The sequence below is a fragment of the Beta vulgaris genome, chromosome 1 (genome assembly GCF_026745355.1).
Source record: "Beta vulgaris subsp. vulgaris cultivar EL10 chromosome 1, EL10.2, whole genome shotgun sequence".
NCBI lineage: Eukaryota > Viridiplantae > Streptophyta > Magnoliopsida > Caryophyllales > Amaranthaceae > Beta > Beta vulgaris.
Window position 1 is genome coordinate 59,687,838 of NC_079202.1, and position 20,381 is coordinate 59,708,218.

Below are 20,381 nucleotides of genomic sequence, written 5' to 3' on the forward strand. Positions count from 1 at the left end.
AATCTACCTATCAACTTCGGTTAACTTTTACCCGCTATATATACAGGAGAAAGCATTGGTAACCAACTGTTTGAGTCCAAAAAAGACTCAAACACTCAAAAAGTTACACATTGGTACCATTATAACCTGGTATTGGTATCACATTGTTATCAGGATTGGTACCAAGCAACCTTACTTTGGTATCAAAATTTTCGGACAATGGTACCAATCTAACCTAGCATTGGTACTAAACAACACGCGCGTGAAATTTCCAAGGCTTAAAATGACCAAATTGCCCCTGTTTGAGTTTCCTAAGAGACTCAAACGGTTGGTTGCATAGACAAACTCATACATACAGTGTAGTATATACCTTTGATGATCAGGCCGAATGTCCTTCCAATTGAAACTTTAATCAACATGTTTTTCTGTGAAAAAACTGAAAAGTAGCACCTGAAAGGCAGTGGAAGCTGTAAACACAAAGCATGTTATGACATCCCAATCCATCTAGTAGTATTTTAACATCAAATGCAACGCATGGTCCAATGATGTAAACCTCTTACCAATTTTCATCCATTAAACTGAACAACTGTTAGTCTTTCTTTTTGTACTCTGCATTTCATGTGATTCTACTGTTTCTACATAGAAAAAGTTGTTCCTTCTTTACTTCTTTAATTGAGTAGCATGCTTTTTCTATTGTTTGCTTCTTAATATTTGCCACGAATAGTTAATGATATCAAATGGATAGCACATGTTAATACTTATTTTGTGTTAATGTGAGGTTAACTTTATGGGTTCCTTTTAAGGTAAAACAACATATGAAATAATTTGATCCATTTGCCTGTGCAACTACACAAGAGTATATGGTGCTGTTAAATCTCGCCAACTTTTACTTCTAATCATCCATCTTTGCTTAGATCATTTTTCTGCCCTTAATGAACCCATATTACTTTTTTTTTTTTTTGAGGGGATGAACCCATATTACTTTATTTGCCGAATTATTGTTATTCACAACAAAATATCAATAATTTATATATCAAGAAACTTATTTTTAATTGATTAATTATTATAATACTAGAAGTTGGCAACTAAATATATACTATGAACAAGCGTATTTTTTAAAAATAAATCAATTTGAATGTGAAAGTTACGAAGAAAACAGTTTTGATTTTCTATTTCAATGCTAAGATTACAGTTATATTATTCTATTTTCTACTACGAAATTGCCCATAGTTTGGGAATCTATGTGTGTCCAACTGTGTAGTATTCCGCAATATGAGAGGAGTATGGATCATGGAATGCGATTTATGTTCCTCTACAATGACCAAACTCATAACAAGTATGTCTTGGCCCAGTGGTTAAGATTGAGGTATTGTGAACAATAGGTCACAGGTTTGAATTCCCCCTCCCATTCTTTATACTTCGGACTGCCTTCGTGACTCATATGAATAAAAAAAAAAACAGTGACCAAACTCATAGCCTACATGGACGTTGATTGGGACAATAATCCGTATTTATTCGCAAGTATACTTTTGACTATGAGTGTCCTTTAGTGCCAATTTGGTAGCGTGGTCCTCTAAACAACATGCAACCTTTTGTCCTAGTCTAGTGCAAAAGCGTAGTTTATGTATGTGTAATCTTCTTCTAAAGCTACATCGTCCACTTTGACAGGCACCATATTTTTAGTGCCATTTTCATAGGAGTAATATCACTAACGCACCAAGCACGTGGTAATTTGACAAACACTTTGTACATGAAGAAAAGAGGGGATATATTAATATATATTTAATATTTATATATATAATGTATATATATTTCATATATAATACTATAAAAGATGTATGTGCCTTATTTTATAGAATGAATATGATGAGCTTAATTTTTCAAATCCAATTAAGAGAAAATATTGTGAATCACTGAATCTAAATCGAAGAAAAAAATAATATAATAATCGGACTGGAATAAACTGGATTCAGACTCAAAGAAAAATTATCGAACAGGACTCAAAAAATATTTAGAACGGACTTGGATCTAATTTCTCGAGTCCAAAAAACTTTGAACTGAATTTGAATTTGACAAAGTCAATTCTAATTCAATTCACTTACACCCCTAATCCCGTCTACATTATTACACTTAATCGCTCATTTACAACCCAAAAAATAGTATTCTCTACCTAGGTGCACATTAAACACTAAGGTAAGCCCATTGTGATGCACAACTAGGATGTCCAACTTGTCTCTCAACCATCCCTATAAACCAAACCCTCAAGTAGTTCAACTACCCTTAAGCCCAAACCACACCTTCATCCGACCCGACTAATTACGTGAGCCCATATTATACTACTCAAAGAAAAGAAAAAAAGAAGAAGAGAAATGCAAGATTTTGATAGTGTCAGGAGATTCAGATCCATCTCTAGGATTCAACCGACGAGAACGAGATCATTGTCTCCTCATCATCTTCTGCACTGAAATTATGCGTCGAATTTCTCCATTAAAACCCTAATTTTATCCTCTTTCTTTCTCTCTCTTAAATTATTCATCTGTCTGCAAATTTTTTCAGCGTCGATCGAAAATGTATATGCCGTATGGATGGCCGTATGTTATGCCAATTGAATCAGGACTTTGTCCTTCTTCTCAACGAATTATATATCTTAAAGTTATTAATCATTTATTGCTCGTTGTTGCTCCTTCTCATTTGGAGCTATGGAGTTCTTCTCAGGTTCTTTTTTCTTTCTCTAAATTGCTCTATCATTTTGTTCATTTTTTTTGTGAATTTGTCAATTGTTTTTAGTTAATTCAGTTATTTATTTGCTGTTCTCGGCATTGTTTTTGTTGTGTTTCGCTGATTTTGAATTGAAATGTTGTTTGGAAGTAATTTTATGATTTTTTTAGTGATCTAGTTGAAATTTTCAGTGTTTATAAATTAGTTAGTGGTATAATCGTAGTTTTACTATATCATGGCATTGTGTCGAAATTGTGTGATTCAATCCGTTTTTGTGTATATTTAGTTAATTCAGTAATTTATTTGTTGTTTCTGGCATTTTTTTTTGTTGTGTTTTTGCCGATTTTGAATTGAAATGTTGTTTGGAAGTAATTTTATGAGTTTTTAAAGTGATATAGTTGAATTTCCAGTGTTTGGAAATTAGTTAGTGTAATCGTAGTTTCACTATATCATGGCATTGTGGTGAAATTATGTTATTCAATCCTTGTGTCTTTTAAGTGTAGGATTTTTTATTTTTCGAGTGCCGGAAACATCTCGTGGATGTCTATTCAGTTTTTGTAGCATGTGTGTTTGTATTTTGCAGTGAATATTCATGATGTTTATAGTTTGAATTGTTAATTAAGTTGGTTGAGCTAGAGCGTTCATGTTTTATGGTTAATTTTGCCACTTACAGTTCAAATTTAGTTCCACATTGATGAGTGAAATGTGGATAGGTATCTTGCTTTTGACCTGGAGCTGATTAGAGATGTTCCTTCCATATTGTTTCTGTGCAACAACTTGACCTGGACTTCGGTGAAGGGATGGTTATTGGGTGGGTATACATCAATCCAGTTCTCCACCCGCTCAATGGTCGTGATCAAATGCGTGACAGGGTGCAGTTTGCTTTATGTCCCCAAAACCTCCCTAATACCCTCTTCATGTTATCCCAAATCAATCTTTACTTTTTTGAAGGAAAATTGGCACAAAAACCTGTCAATCATGTCCCCTCTTCTTTTCAATAACCCGAACTACTGATAATCTTAATATAGTCAACTTTAGGATTGTCTTCTCAAAAGAGTTCCAGACAACTTACAACTTGTGAAACATGTAAAGAGATTTCTTGTTTGAGGAATTCCACATTTCTCTAATTTTTGTCTATCAATGCCTTGATTTTTGTATATGTTCGACGACTTTTAAGTCATGCGAGACTACCTTGGGAAGATATCCCCACCTAGAGGACTATTTAGAGTTAAGCGATAGTGAGGTAAAGGTGGGGTTGGTGGTGTCAATATTTCCTTTTTTTGAAATGGTATCTAGCTTGAACAAAAAACACAATTTCTGATTTGAAGCGCCAAATGCGCCCCAAAACTTTGAACCAAAATTTTCCTTTTATCCAATTTGACTTTTTATATCTCGATTTTTAGTCATTTTCTAATATAATGGGATTTAAAAAGGGTTGTATACTTACAGTTACGTGCATCCTGCTGTTTTTGGGCCAGTGTGGTATTAGTTCTGTCTGTTGGTAAGGCTACTAAGATCAAGTTTTGTATCTATAGGCTATAACATATATAAGGGCAGGTGCCTTCTTCGATGCTATTGCTGCAATGATCTATTGGCATAAAGATACTCAAGTGACTTGGTGAGCTGAGTGCAGTCTGTTCAAGTAATTGCATGAAGATTCCTTATGAAATAATTGCATTAGGTTAGATTCATTGCTCTTATCCTGCTTATTGATGGATGAGGACCTGGGATGTAGTTGAGTCATGAAATCTGGCCTGTTTATTTTCCTTTCTCACAGTGTTTGTTGGAATTCTATGCTTATTGACCATTGCTGTTTTAGTTAATATCCTATATTGCTATGTGATTTGGTTATATGTACTTGAATGTGCCTAAAACACTTTTTCTCCCTTTCTTTTGGTTGATTAGCATAAGGTAAGGCTGGGGAAGTACAAAAGGGATTCGAGGTCAATCCAGACAGAAGGTGAGAATGTACAGGCTGTGTGGAGTCCAGATGCAAAATTGGTTGCTGTTCTTGTGAGTTTGATCTGTCCTTCTCATTCTTTGCTTCTCTCTTTGATGAAATATATTTTTGTGATTTTCTTATTGAGAGTAGAATATGATTTGCACTTTATGTGATGTCCACAGAAGTATTTGTAGAAGTTTGGTACCTACAGCTGGTTTTTCCATGGATCTGTGGTTTATACAGATGAAATCTTTGATGACATCTGCAGTTTACATGTTGCTAACGAGCTGATAATGAGATGCATAACATTGTAACAGTTGTATGACAATAGCAGTGTGCATACTGCATAATAGTCACAGTCCTTATCTTGCACCTCAACTCCAGAGATATACAAAAGCATTTGTTTTATCTGCAACAAAATGTGTTTTGTGGTGAAATTGTAAGCATGATATTGATTTTTTCCTCTGAACTTTTAGATCAGAGTGTTGTAGAAATACAAATTTGTAATTGTAAGATCAAACAAGCTGCCTTAATGGGTTTCAGTGATTGCTTTTAGGTTTGTAGAGCTAAAATCAATTGGTTGGAGCCTTCTAGGTAGTTGAGATCATTTTTTTTTGAGTAGTGACTGTATTCTGAAGAGAAGCAACAAAGAATTTTAATTACTAGATTATGGTTGCAAGTGGTACTTGCCTATTGAGGATAGATAGGGAATTTTCTTATAGTGATAGTGGTACTTGAAGAAGACTTCACAATAGCTAGGTTTTTTCCCCCTCTTTTTTATGAGTGTAGTACAATGTTATTATTATTATCAGCTCAAAGAAGAGTGGAGGGTAGCTGCTATATTTCAGCACAAAGTAATTACACAGAAGATAGATTCAAAGAAAAAAAGGTTAGGAGAGATAAGTGGGATAGATATATGGAAAATCCTACTATTAGTTTAAAAAGCATTTACATATGGAAGCAGCAGGGAGTATTTGTGCATGAGAAAGAGGCACCAAAGAGTTAATAGCACTTGAGTGCTCTTTATTATAATGGCCTTAAAGAAAAGCTTTTTTCCAGTACAACAATGGGCAGTGCATGCGTATCTGAAATTCTTGACTTTTGCTATGCCTCCTTAGAAAGGGTAAATATGTTCTCTTCTGAAAAACATAAGCCGTGAAGAGGTGAAGTAGGCACTACTGATCAAATCTGATCAGTGATCAAGGAGCGCGAGATTCCTGTGTTCTGTGGCCTGTCTGTTAAGAAGCAGAATTACAGTTGGTTTTAAGTGTGGTGGTGTATGTGCTTTGCTTGTATAGTTGTATCCATGGTTTGGTGCCAAGTTCTATTTTTACATTTATTAGATTTTGAGATTAAGAAGTACGTGATATAGATTTCTTTTAACTCTTCTTTCTTTTGTTGCAGACTTCTTCTTTCCACCTTCACATATTTAAGGTGCAATTTTCTGACAAAGCTATAAACATGGGGGGAAAGCAGCCATCAGCGTTGTTTCTTGCAAACATTAATCTTGTTCTGAATGAGCAGGTCCCTTTTTCTGTCAAGGACTTAACAGTGTAAGCACCAATCTTTAGTGCTAGGCTTGGACATAATTTTGCTTCCACCTCTTACTTTTTACAAATAATTTTCTTCCGTTCTGGGTTCTAAGGTCAGTAAATGGGATTTTAGTAGATGAAATTTTCTTCTTATTTGCTCATTTCTCATAATATGAGGACATCTCCGAAGTTTATGTAAGAATTCAGAATTGTGCTGGTATCTGTCTGCCATATAATTGTAGAAAGTGTTTCCTGCAGAACAATGATAGTTGGAACTACTTGGAAGTCACTCATAGTTGTTTCATTGACACATTTTCCATTCGGTTTCTGATTAGATTTAATCCTTCCCAGGAGTAATATTGTATGTGATAGTAAGCATTTGCTGATCGGACTCTCTAATGGATCTTTATATACTATATCATGGAAAGGGGAGGTACGCTATCTGTTCATGACTATGGAATAAATTCTTCTTTATTATTCATTGTGTTAGTCCTGTACTCTATTGCCATAGTGTATTAAAAATCGGTCGATTCAGTGCTTCGCGGCGATAAATTGTAGAGGTCTCAGGGGTTATTCGCAAATATAATGTTAGGCTGCAATAGCCGCAAGCCATCTGCAATTGCAGGTTCCATGACTAATGTCATGATTGTGACTGTCAAAGATTTAATACCTCGATTTGTCATGGAACCTTGTGTTTTGTTCATTAATACTTAAAATCACCATCTACTCTAACTTCTGTTTTTGTTTGTGTAGTTCTGTGGTGCTTCTGGTATTGACTTCCACATTGGTGAGAGTAATGAGAACCTCACGGCACCTTATTCCTATGAAAATGGTACTGCAACAGGAAGAAGTGTTGAGGAACATCAACTAGGCCCAACACTATATGAGTTTTCTTCTATTGTGAGGCTGGAGCTTTCACTATTATTGAGGATACTATTTGTTATCTTCTCTGATGGGAAGCTTGTACTCTGCTCTGTAAGCAAGAGGGGACTCAGGCAAGCCGAGTCTATTAAACCTGAAAAAATACTTGGTTCGGGTGATGCTGTATGTGTTTCAGTAGCTTCGGATCAGCAAATTCTTGCTGTTGGTACTAGAAGAGGGGTTGTTGAGTTGTATGACCTGGCTGATTCTGCTTCACTAATGCGTACTGTTTCCTTGTATGATTGGGGGTAAGACTTGCTTGTTGTGGACCTTTTCAAATTTGGCTACACTAATGTTTTTAAGTCTTTGATGGCTAGATCCGGACATCCTATATTTGTATTATTTGAGGATAGTGCTGGATTTCGTGGTTAGTAAGATAGCTAATTGGTTGGCAATGGACTGGATGCGGGTCATTTTTCACTTCGGATTGGAGAAGCATTTTTTTTTTGCACTGATAAGATGACAATGGCTTTAACTTCTGGTCTTTTCTGTAGGTATTCTACCGAGGATACTGGTCCTGTTAGTTGTATTGCATGGACGCCTGATAATTCAGCCTTTGCTGTTGGATGGAAGCTTAGAGGACTTACGGTTTGGTCTGTCTCAGGATGTCGTTTAATGTCTACTATACGTCAAGTTGGTTTGGGGTCTGTCTCTTCTCCAGTAGCTAAGCCAAACCCAGATTGGAAATATGAACCGTTAATGGCTGGTGCTGCAACACTACACTGGGATGAGTATGGATACAGGTTGTATGCGGTGGAGGAGAATTCATCAGAGAGAATTCTTGCGTTCTCCTTTGGTAAATGTTGCTTAAACAGAGGAGTTTCAGGCTCAACACATGTTCGTCAAGTGATCTATGGTGAAGATCGCGTTCTTCTTGTGCAGTCTGAGGAGACAGACGAGCTTAAAATGTTGCATCTTAATCTTCCAGTTACGTGCTTTTCTTGCCCTTTAATTTGACCTTTATCATTTGCCTAAAGCATGGCTCTCTCTGACATATTTTATTTGTTCAGGTCTCTTACATTTCACAGAATTGGCCAGTATTACATGTGGCTGCTAGCATCGATGGAACATTCTTGGCAGTTGCTGGTCTTCATGGGTTGATATTGTATGACATACGTCTTAAAAAATGGCGGTTCTTTGGAGATATTACACAAGAACAGAAGATCAACTGCAAGGGTTTGTTGTGGCTGGGGAAAATTGTTGTTGTCTGCAATTATGTCGATTCCTCCAACACGTGAGAGCATATCTTTATCCCTACTTGCAGATTCTGTTAGTGATTTACTACTGCTTATTAGAAATGAGGACAATTTTGGACTTGGAAAAGGACAAGAGATCCAAATCTTATGAGGTCCTTACTGATTGAAAGATTAGAAATAATTATATATAGATCCTTAATAATTTTCTTATGGTTAATAAAATTGTGTCAACTGATATTCAGCTTTGTGTACGAGTCCTGGATTCAACCTATATTTGGTGAGCTGGTCTTATACCAAATAGTTATAATCAATTAAACACATTGATGTTGGTTAGAAGGTTATGTCGTGATGATTGATAAGAAACGATGTATGATCTTAAGAAGCTCTCAAGTCTTTACACAACAATTCCTGGTGTATACCAACTTGTCTCGGAGTATTGACGCTGTCATTTTGGCTGATAGAATTATCTTGGAATTGCATGCCATACTCTTTTTTTCTGGATAAGTTGTCATGTTCTCGTTTTTCTTGCTCTATTCTTACCTTTCTTTCTGTTGGATGAAGACATAGGCTAGTACTCGGAAGTGTTGCACTTCTGAATTGGTATCAGAAACTGATTGACTAGATTATCACTTCACTTAATTTGTGATCATTTATATATATATATATATATATATGTGTGTGTGTGTGTGTGTGTGTGTGTGTGTATAATATATATATATATATATATATATATATATATATAATTGGGTCGAACTGTTGATCTGTTGTCTATCCTTTTCTTATGAAATTGGCATGGTGTACATGCTTGGAATATTATTTTAAAGCAGCTTTATTGTGCATTTATAAATTGCAGGTATGAGTTGCTATTTTATCCTAGATACCACCTTGATCAAAGCTCACTATTGTGTAAAAAATCGTTGCTGACAAAGCCGATAGTGATGGATGTCTATCAAGATTATATACTTGTTGCCTATCGCCCATTTGATGTACACATCTACCATGTGAAATTATCTGGTGAACTGACCCCTACAAGTAATCCAGATTTACAGGTAAAATTGCCTTCATTTGTTCTCTTTGTACTCCTGTTCATATATTGTATTGTTATTTGCATTTGAAGTCCTATAGAATCCAAAAAATTTCATGCATTTTCAAGTGATAAAATGACAAACAGCTTTCTACAGTACGAGAGCTCTCCATCATGACCGCAAAGAGCCCTCCAGCATCTATGCGCTTCATACCAGATCGATTTTATAAGGACTATGCTTCAGTGAATCAAAAGTCACCCCAAGAGCCTGTCAGGTTTGTGTTTGAAAATGAAAATACTGCCACGTTAAATCACAAAATTTGTAGTTTACAATGACAATGCTTATGATGTCCTTTTTGATTGGTAGATGTTTGATATTGCGTGCAAACGGGGATCTGTCCCTTCTAGATATGGATGATGGGCATGAGCTGGAGCTAACAGATTCTGTTGAACTGTTTTGGGTTACATGTGGCCAAGCAGATGACAAAGAAAATCTCATTGAAGAAATTTCTTGGTTGGATTATGGTCATCGGGGAATGCAGGTGATAATTTCCCATTTCTGTGTGATCCTTTCATATAAGCTGTTCATTCTTGTTAACAACTTTAGTCTTGGGCTCCTTGCTTTTGGGCCCTCTTTTATTTAGATGTCTGAGAAGAGTATTGTGGAAGTTAACTTTTACAGGTCTGGTATCCATCGCCAGGTGCTGACCCTTTTAAGCAGGAAGACTTCTTGCAGGTATTGACAGTTTATGTTCATTACCTAAGATTCTAAATTTGGGACAGAATATGAAAAAGTTTCTGATTGTCTTTTTGATGTACTCATGAATCTATTCTTTGCCGCTGATGTTTGTCAGTTGTCATTCGGTTCTGTTAATAGCCTTTGTTTTGCGAACCTTGTGCATTTAGAATTCTCTTTACAATGTATGTGAATTGAAGTCGAAGTTGTGGTTCATTGGTGTTTTAGCCGTAACTCTTATCTTTCTGTTTCTAATGGAGTTGAAAGAGTGACTATGCTTTGGTTTTGGTCTGTGACATACTAAACCAGAATGACAGTGTAAGGGCTTGTTCAGAAATGGTAGCTGTTAGTTGCTCTACAAACTGTCATTGTTGGATAGAGTCTAGAGATTAGCTGCCAAAATACTTGTGTTATGTAGGGTTTCTGCATAACTAGTTGCTAAAGTGGTGAAGGAAAAGCTACTGTAATGTTTTGAGTCTTATGATGTTGTCAACATAATAGAAGCTACTCCAAAAAAGTATTCGTCGAATACACCCTAAATTGTTTGTGCTTTTATTTATTATGGAGTAGGAGGAGAAAACAGATAAATCCTTGATAAGTGACTGAGTGTGGTTCCTTGTAGCCCTCTATGATGATGAGCTCATTCTTTGCGCTCGACTCTCCAATGAACAAGAGTTTTCACCTTGCTATAATCCATTAATATCATATGCTTGATATATAAGCTATGTACGTCCAACCCTTCTTACTTCGCAGTGGGTGAGAACCCTGCTTTGGCGGCGTTGGGCTAGTCTTCTTGTTTGATCCCTCCACATCATTTGCATGCGTTTGAGCAACCTGGTTAAGTTTGCAACAATTTGTCAACTTCTAAAACATACTTTTATGTATGTGTTGAGTTCTATAATAGGCTACCATCTTAAGAGATGTTTTTTTTTTTAAGGTCAATATCCCATATTGTTTTTCCTATTGAAGCATATGCTCATTTAGGGTGAGAGTTGAGGGTTCGCAAATGTGAACAAATTGTTTTGGGCCTATAGTTGTGCGCCTTAACTAAGGTGCTAACTCTTAAGGCTGGAGGGACCATAATTTTTTTTGCAGCCAAAAGTTTTCTCTGTTTACAGGCCATACATGGAGACAACTCCGACCCACAATCCATTTTCATTTCGTGGAATTACCTTCAACCGGTCATGTTATGTGTCGCTATCTCAGATTCAGTTGGAATACACTTCACACTCACAATGTGACTTGACATATTGGGATTATCCATTTTGTTATTGTAATAAAATAGTTTTGGAAAAATATTGTTTTTGAAACTCATCTTGCTATTTTGTATGGATTATAGGAGATTTTGAATTATTTTATCTTGTATGTGAATATAATGGTATTACAGCTAATACGTTGAAAAATGGTCTATAATGGATGTCAGAGCATTGAAACACACATTACAGAATGACATTCTGTGGAACAATTAGTACAAAGAGAGCCTTGCACCTTTTGGGATCCACAATAAGGTCATGAGAAGTAAAAAGAAGAGTTATATTTGAATTCTGTGTTATATGTGCCTTTCCTGGAGGAAAATTGAAAGGGGATCAAAAGAATACTGATAATGCACATTATGACAGTTACTAAGTCACTGGATGCATGATTGTCGTTTCTGAATTTGACAAGTTTTACTTTTGACAGCTTTGTTTTATGCCTACTCAGAATTTACTACTAGGGGAATGAGTAGGCGTTTGTTCTTCTTTGTAATACTAACACCTGTATCATTGCGTGGAATTATAGTACTTATGCTATACATCATATTTGAATTTACCTGGAACTCTCTCTTTCAAAATGACAGTCATAGTTGGCTTTTCAAACAATAAAAAAAAGAAGTATCAAAAAGAACTGTCATAATGATTTTACTGTGTGTCTGTGAGCAATTGAGAGCGTTTGGGATAGTCACATAGATATAAAGTTAGGCAGTGACTAGAAAGCAGAGAGATACCGATTAGTTGCTAGCATCAATGGCATATGTTATAGTATTACTTTGAGAATTTGTGTTCATTCATTCTCCTTCTAGTTTGTTTTGTTGCATTATCTTTTTTTCATTCAGAAAGTATGAGATAAAAAATGTTGGAAGTTAGATCTGCCTGTTTCTTCTCTCTGCTACTGATGCAAATATATACAAATTCCTTTAGCTGGATCCTGATCTGGAATTTGATCGTGAAATTTATCCATTGGGACTTCTTCCAAATGCTGGAGTAGTGGTTGGTGTTTGCCAGAGAATGTCATTTTCTGCTTGTACAGAGTTTCCATGTTTTGAGCCATCTCCCCAAGCACAAACAATATTGCATTGCTTGCTTCGTCATCTCCTTCAGGTATACCTCACTTCTCTTCATTCATATGTGATGGACTTTTCGAGTAGCTGTCTATTTTTTTACTTCTGTTTGCCCCTCTTCTCTTTGCAGTTGTAAAATTGTGTATAATGATTGTGACCATGACAAAAATAGGAAGCATTTAGTAGTTTATGTGAAAATTATCTAATCACAACATCAACACAGACCAGATGCTGTCGAGTGTTGACAATTGGTCGGTTTCAACTCCAAAATGTCTAATGGCAAAATTAATTACTTCATCCGTTCCATATGAAGTTGACACACTTTTTAAGGAAGCCATGTGAAGAGGACAAAGATAGAGAGATAGATAAAAAGAGGGACCCACGTGAAATAAGAGAGATAGAGAGATCACAATCCCGAATAAAGTATATTGCAATAATTTGAAACTTTCAAATAAGAGAAATGTTGCAATTTTATATGGAATGGAGGAAGTTCTTGATTGTTTGAATTAAGGTGCTTCAGAGTGTGTGTTTCCACTCTCTGCAATTATATGAACTGATTGGAGAAGTCAGTCTAATAACATCTGGAACATGCGCTTTTTGTTTATCTTTCTCATATTCCTATTAATAGTGACGATTCTAGTAAGAGCCATGCCCCTGCTCTAAAATGTCAAACAGAGTCCAAATCACCGGAGACAAGAATTTTGGCCAAAGGGCTTTGTCAGACTCCTTAGGCGCTATAAGTTTTACCGATATGGCATTTCCTACAGCTAATGAAGAAGGCAGGCTTCGGATTGAGCTTTCCGATTACTTAATTGCTTCAATAGTGCATGGACTTTTGAGAAGATAGCTACAAGCCTCTATAGTTGTTGACAATCCTTTTGATATGCTGTCTCTCTATGACCCATCACTGTCTCTAGATTGTCTCTGTTCTTCCTAGCCATAAATTACTTTGCTTTTCAAATTGTGTGATCTCTTATTCTATAAACTTGTTTATCAGTTCTACTGGATGTAGTTCAAGATCCTGCTTTTAAAGTTCCATGCTGCTATCTCTAATTCTCCTCTTCCTTAGTTAATCTGTGGGAATAATGGTTATATGGTAAGATGGTGGGGGTGTCCATATAATTTGGGTCCCTCACTAAAAATATGTAACTTAAAAGTTTGACCTGTTGAGAAAATTTTGCACTTATTAGTTATTACATGGTTCTGTGTCTTGTCATTCCTGTTCTTTCTGTACTGACCTATTTCCAATTGGCTGACTATATCCACTAAGGCACTATACTCTTCCCTTAATGTACTGCTCCAGAATTTGCTCTTACTACCCCCCCCCCCTCCCCGACCCAACCGTCGTCTGGGAACTTTATGGTAAAACAGCAAATGCACTAGCATTGTAATATTGTACTCGTGGCGCTTTTGTTTTATAAAGGTTTTAGTTTTAGATCATGATAGCTGAAATACTGACAGTTATAGTGGGCAAAGTGGTACGCTGCAAGTTTTTAGAGTGTTGAATTTACTTCTTCCTTTTAGTAACACTTGATAAATTGTGATAAGACTGATAACTACTTGTCCTTGTCTGACTTATATATGGTGATCATAGTATCATTTCTTTCCTCAATCGCTTGCACCATATAGTTAAAATGTCGGCTTGTGGTTTCTTCCCTTGTTTTGTTGGATTTTTCTTTCCCCCTTTGGATCATGTTTCTTAAACTTAATTCTTTCCGGGCCCTGTCTCATCAATTTATCTCCTACTTCTCTAGAGGGACAAGATTGAGGAAGCTTTGAAGCTGGCACAATTATCAGCAGAAAAGCTCCATTTCTCCCATTGTCTTGAGTGGCTCCTCTTTACAGTATTTGAAGCTGAAATTGCAAGGTATTTAGTCTGTAACAAGAAAATAGTGTCGATTGTTTGTTGCACATGTGTCTTCATATTGGATGCAGTAGCTATGTAACTTCTTCACCTGATTAAACAGTTGGTTATATTTTTACTCCACTGCCTAATTAAGACCACTTTGTGATAATAATCAACATCCCCCTCCCCTAATTGTGCTGTCAGGGAGTCAGAGGTACTAACTTGATCCTTTTGCACTATTGTCCCTTACATGAGTTCTTTAATTCAAGTTTTCTGGTCTCTTTTCTTCTCTTCTTAAGCTGTAGATTTTCTGCTCTGCCATATAATCTCAATTTGCACTATTGTTTCTTGTATGAGCTTTGTTGTGGACGCATTCAAGGGCTTCAGGCCAAGCATAATCTTATGCATGTGTTTTTTTATATTCGTACTTCCTACTCATGCGTGCCCAGCTACTTCTCCGATTCCACCTATTAATTAACCTGTTTTACTTGCTCATACTAACTTCTAATGCATGCAGACCTTGCGCCATTAGAGTGAAAAGTACTAGAAAGAATTGAATAGCTCAAGTAACTACGTATTGCTCTCTTTCTTCCTGGTCAACATGTTTCTGGTATATGAAATACATTAGCTCTGTCCTTATTTAATAGGCCATATTTTTATATTAGGTAATCTCAAAGTAATAGGCCAAATTTTAATTTTAGATAAGCTAGAGCAGTGAAGTTTCTTATATTACCCAGTTACCCTGAACATTTTATAGAAAAATTACATTGGTATGGACTGAATATGTAAAAATTCAAATAGTGAAAGATAGTCGTGGTACTTCGTCTCAATTTTCTAAATAATGACACCAATAAAATGTGGCCTATTAATCAGGAATGGAGGGAGTAATTCAATATGACTCCCTATGCTGTATAGTTTTTTTTGGTGGGGTTGGGGGTGGTTGGGGACGGGAGGGGAGGGAACTGTGTTTCTTTCCTAAATGGTTAAAACCTAATTCTATCTGTGCTGGATTCGATTTACTGATTTGCTGTTTAAACCGTGTTGAACTTCTCTTTGCAGGTTAAGCATGAATAAAAATCAGAAGGCTGTCACCATTCACAAGCCTAGTAAAACACTCCTGGAGAAAACATGCGACTTGATCAGAAATTTCCCTGAATATCACAATGTTGTCGTGAGCGTTGCTAGGAAAACGGATGGTCGACATTGGGCAGATTTGTTTCCTGCAGCTGGTAGATCAACAGAGTATGCACCTTTCATTATTGTTTAAATATCCTTTGGCTAACATTCAGTGTGATCTTTTTGTTTATACATAAGAAGTTGTTAATAATAATTTAAAACCAAAGTACAGGCTTCATTACATAAATTAGATAATGATGATGTTATACATTGGGTTTAGGGGTAATATGGGAAGTACAATATAATTAGGTTAGCTTGGAGAGAAAGCAAGAAAGTTAACTCTATATATAGAAGAGATAAGTGATAGGAAGGGGATGATGAAAATATTGGAGACTTGTATTAGTGTTTGCTTTCAGAGTGTGTCAAGTCACTCGAAAAGTTGACAATCTATCTTACAATTTCTGTTGATGTCCATATTATCAATTAAAAATCAGCTTTCTTTCGTAAGCTTCTTCCTTAATCTGCTTTAGAGATATCAAGATGACCAAGCACCAAGGTGTCGTTTGCATCTCATTCTACTCTTGCAAATGTTTAGATTGGTTTTTAGTGCTTCATCAAAAGCTTAGATAATTGCATAGATATACGAACCTCCTGCAACCTGGGATATGTAGCAAATCTATTACAAACATTCCACATCACTTCTTGAGTACATTGATGCTCAGGCATGCTGTTTGTCCTGAATACTTTGGTGGTTTCGTTTTTTGCCATACATAAGTTATTGCCTGTACGGCTGTATCTGCGATCACTTCTTGAGTACATTGACTATAAGTTTAATTTGTTATATTGCACATCTGCACTTGCAACAGGTTGTTTGAGGAGTGCTTTCAGAGAAGATGGTACCAAACTGCAGCTTGCTACATCCTAGTAAGTGCGTTCTTAGTTTTATATGATATCTATTTGCTTTTTTTGGATGGTGCTGTGGTTTTCGAGGAACTATTCGGTCTTAAAAATCTTTTTGTTGTGGGATCAAGATGTTCTCTCGTTCAATGTTAAGCTCATATATGTCAAATCTTCCCAGGTTATTGCCAAACTTGAAGGTCCTGCAGTCAGCCAGTACTGTGCTTTGCGCTTGTTACAGGTACTTGAAGTGGACCGTGTCGCTAGGCTAATTTTATATCTTCATTTTGCTGTCATCCCTCTGACTCACCAGGAGCCTCTATGTTTTGCAGGCAACTCTTGATGATTCTTTGTATGAACTTGCTGGGGAACTAGTAAGTAGTTTAGATTAGGTGTTACTTTTAGTGGGTTCATCTCACCTTTTACCCATTTTCACATAAACAAAAAACCTGCATTTTCAGGTGAGGTTTCTGATGAGATCTGGAAGAGAGTATGAGCAGGCACCGACAGAATCAGATGGAATTTCACCTAGATTTTTGGGTTATTTTTTGTTCTCTTCAAAGAAGCAGCCTTTTGATTCCAAGAGGTAATGTACTTATTCTGCTTCCTTGCAGTTTAAGGTTTGCTGCTGAGCCTTCTGAAATTCTAAGTGATGGTAACAAGACCATATTGTCTTTGGTGCAGCAGCACTCATAAAGAGCAGAGTGCGCATATTGCTTCTGTTAGAAGCATTTTGGAAAGCCATGCTAGCTATTTAATGTCAGGGAAGGAGCTGTCGAAACTTGTTGCGTTTGTGAAGGGCACTCAATTTGATGTAGTGGTAAGTGAACTTTAGTGTATATTTCTTGTTAATTACTCTTATCATTAATAATGCATTGCTAGTGTTGAAGGCTGCTTATAACATACATCCTTACTTCCCCAGACTACTTAATGACTGATTCAATCATGCTGTCGCCATATTCTGTTTAAGGCAATTATGTTATGGCTTTTATCATAAGTGATTTATAACTTGCATCTGAACAGGACTTCCTCCAACGAGAAAGATATGGATGTGCTCATTTAGAAAATTTTGCTTCAGGTCTTGAACTTATTGGGCAAAAGGTACTTTCGTTTTCTTTTCTTTCTTCTGCTGATCTGCAACTCACACATGTGCTAAGTTTCTGCAATTTATTACTTTGATGTTATCGTCTTTTACTGCTGGTTTAATGATTTAATTTCCCGTGCTTCACCTTCCTTTCTTGATTGGTTATTTTAGTATGTTTAACCTTTATATCCTAATTGTTCCTGAATTTGATTCGGCATGTTTAGCTTCAAATGGGTACACTTCAGAGTCGGTTGGACGCAGAATTTCTCTTGGCTCACATGTGCTCTGTCAAATTTAAAGAATGGATTGTTGTCTTGGCCACTCTCTTGAGAAGATCCGAGGTATAAAACTAAACTTAAAGTAGTACTTGGAATTAGTTTTAGTACTTTGATATCAATGTTGACTTGGTTCAAAATCATCTCCACCTGACGCATGGAAGTGGCTCAAAACACTTCAAGTGCATTTTTGATTCAACTTATGGAATGGAAAGGAATGATATTAAAGGTGTTTGGTTCCACTATGGATAAAAACTTTTAGGTAGGGATTGATGATGATAATGTAATGTGTTACTCTAGGGTTGCGGGATGATAATAATTGTGTGGAAATAGTCACCTAAAAAATCGGAAACTATTACCCTACGCCTCATACCAAAGAAGTATGTGAAGAAAATGGTTTCTTATTCTTGTGTTTCCAACACTTACAAATGTGACATCAAATATGCTGCAAGTGTTATCAAGTACCTGTAATTGCATTCATATAGCTGAATTGCATTTGATGGCATATGATAGTGAAATGTATTTACTTTTTCTTGTTCCTGTTTTGAAGCACGGATTCTGCCCTAGGAAAGGATGAGGCAACATGAACTTATGAGTTATCATCATGTCATCTGAAAAAATTCTTTTAAACGTCCTGCAGGTACTCTTTGATCTATTTCGGCATGATGCGCGTCTATGGAAAGCATATTGCATTACTCTCCAGGTATGCTGCTTCATGACAATCAAAATAGATTATCTAATCATAGATCCCCACAATCCTAGAAATAGAATTACTCACTCATATTTATGAAAACAATAACAAAATCAATATAAAAACTCATACTTTGAAACATTGCAAATAACTAAGAAAGTAATCTAATCAACAATAGAGAAAGCAATAAAGAAAGATTATCAAATTGAAGAATTGTATTGAACTTGTGAATAATCCAAAGGTTTGATCTTGAATTCAAAGCGAAAAGCAATAAACTAGGGTTCTTAAATCACTCTCTAGAGAAAACTGTGAAAACTAATGGTTAAAAACAAAGATGAATTAAAGAAATTCTAATTTGGCTATTTATACTAGTCTTTAAACAATTAGGAAAAAGTCTTATATAGCCCGGAATTCATAAAAAGTGCGTGTCGAGTCACCGCCCAATCGGGCCAAGTTATTCCCGTAATCGGGCTCACTAAAATGGAAGCAGCACAAAAACCACAAGGGCCATGCAATCGGGCGGGTACTATCCCAACAGTGCACACATCAGCATCTTCATGGGCGCCCGATTTTCTACTGTTATATGACCGCTACACTAGATTGGAAAGGTTTGATACTGAGTCCCGAGGACACTTTCCGGGACCCTTGAGACTCAGTATCAAACCTCTCCAATCTAGTCTTGCGGTAATATAACAGTAGAAAATAAGGAATAAATCCTTAAAACCTGCAATTCGACACAAAACAACAAACCAAAACTAGATGTAGAATGTTAGTACAAAATGGCTCCTAAGAGCACCATAACATCCTTTTTAGCATATAAGCAGTGGGGTAAAACTCTATAAAATCATAACATCAAAACGTTCCAAAAAAAGAATACGTTTCATGTACAGTAAAACGGAGATGGTACAGAATACTGATTATATCATTAATGAACCTTGAACTGTTATAAGAGGCTCTTATATTTATACTGAGTTTTCAATGGGGAAAATTGTTGCCAAAGTTTGTCTTAAATTTATAGATGTCTATAAGAGGCTCTTAAATATTTACAGAGTTAATATGTGCACATATAATATGATATAAAAATACCTACTGTCCTATTTGTTCTTCTTGAACGGAATGCCTCTATTATCGAGTCAATGTTCACAAATTCCCAGCAGTATCGACTTTCTTATACTTCTACAAATATGTAATTTTAGATAATAATGATTTAAGTTTGTCTTGGACACTATGAAAAACCAACCATGACGAACAAAAACTAAAGATATCAATGGTCGAAGCCTGCTACCAACTTTTAATATTTCAGGGTTCTGTGTGATCGTGCAACTTGTACAGCCTATGAACCGGCTCTATATTGCTTATTGATATCCTTTACCAATTTAATACCCTTCTGTTTCCTTTGTTTATGTAGTCACAACCAGCATTTGCTGAGTATCATGATTTGCTCGAAGACCTCGAAGAAAGACTTTCATCTGTTACAAAATTTCAAGAGATATGACATCAAAATAGCATAGTCGTTGGCTTTCATTCCAACATGGTTTGCAGGCTTCTGACTGTTATCAGCTTGAATTGGTATGCTACCTAGGCAAAAAGCTCTGTTAACCTTGAATGATCATTCTTCCACTTGATAGGGTTTTACCTGTTTATTATGTGTATGAGCAGCAAAAGTGTACCATTCTTTTTTACTTTGTAACATTATTTTACCATTTCAATTAGATTGATAGCATCTTTTCCGGTTGTACATAGAAGCTAGAGTCTAGGATGCAGCCGTGAAACCGTGGTTGCGGCCGGCAGTTTAGAAGCCTGGGTCAATATATAGTTTGTATACAGTATACCCCTGTTTTTGTATCAATTGAAGGATATGTATGTCCCAAATAAAATAGAAGGTTTTCAAGTCACATTGTCACAACACAAACTCCTCTTTCATTTAAGATACAGGCTGTTTTAGCAGTTTATACTTCCGAAATGGTAACCGTCAAATTGGACCGTTAGTATGTTCAACTCTTTTAGTAGTGAGAATAGTAGAAAGAAAATGTACTCAAAAGTATATATTGAGAACAATTTAACAACAATGTACATATTTTAAAAAAAATTATCCCATCAGATAAAG

At 36.1% G+C, this 20,381-nt stretch overlaps 1 protein-coding gene across 2 annotated transcripts; it reads left to right on the top strand.

Moving 5' to 3' along the window:
• The first annotated feature begins 2,282 nt into the window (after positions 1-2,282).
• Positions 2,283-20,165, top strand: LOC104887097 (uncharacterized). 2 transcript variants are annotated; one of them, XM_010671687.4, is made up of 23 exons: positions 2,283-2,694; positions 4,603-4,710; positions 6,044-6,192; positions 6,523-6,604; positions 6,925-7,340; positions 7,587-8,019; positions 8,103-8,326; positions 9,142-9,337; positions 9,460-9,587; positions 9,680-9,854; positions 9,995-10,048; positions 12,226-12,405; positions 14,120-14,232; positions 15,271-15,453; positions 16,194-16,251; positions 16,406-16,465; positions 16,557-16,598; positions 16,686-16,810; positions 16,909-17,044; positions 17,248-17,325; positions 17,533-17,649; positions 18,224-18,286; positions 19,683-20,165. In XM_010671687.4, exons 1-23 carry the CDS (start codon positions 2,548-2,550, stop codon positions 19,767-19,769), a joined length of 3,354 nt encoding a protein of 1,117 aa, XP_010669989.3. In that variant the 5' UTR covers positions 2,283-2,547; the 3' UTR covers positions 19,770-20,165. The 2 variants fall into 2 exon arrangements, with proteins under 2 accessions (XP_010669989.3, XP_010669998.3); XM_010671696.4 differs by having other exon boundaries at positions 2,284-2,694; positions 16,912-17,044.
• The last annotated feature ends 216 nt before the right edge of the window (positions 20,166-20,381 follow it).

Coding starts and splice junctions, on each gene's coding strand:
- LOC104887097 (XM_010671687.4), top strand. CDS start 2,548: ATGTATATGCCGTATGGATGGCCGTATGTTATGCCAATTGAATCAGGA. Junction 15,454..16,193: donor GCAGCTGGTAGATCAACAGA/GTATGCACCTTT, acceptor CACTTGCAACAG/GTTGTTTGAGGAGTGCTTTC. Junction 16,466..16,556: donor GTGCTTTGCGCTTGTTACAG/GTACTTGAAGTG, acceptor TATGTTTTGCAG/GCAACTCTTGATGATTCTTT.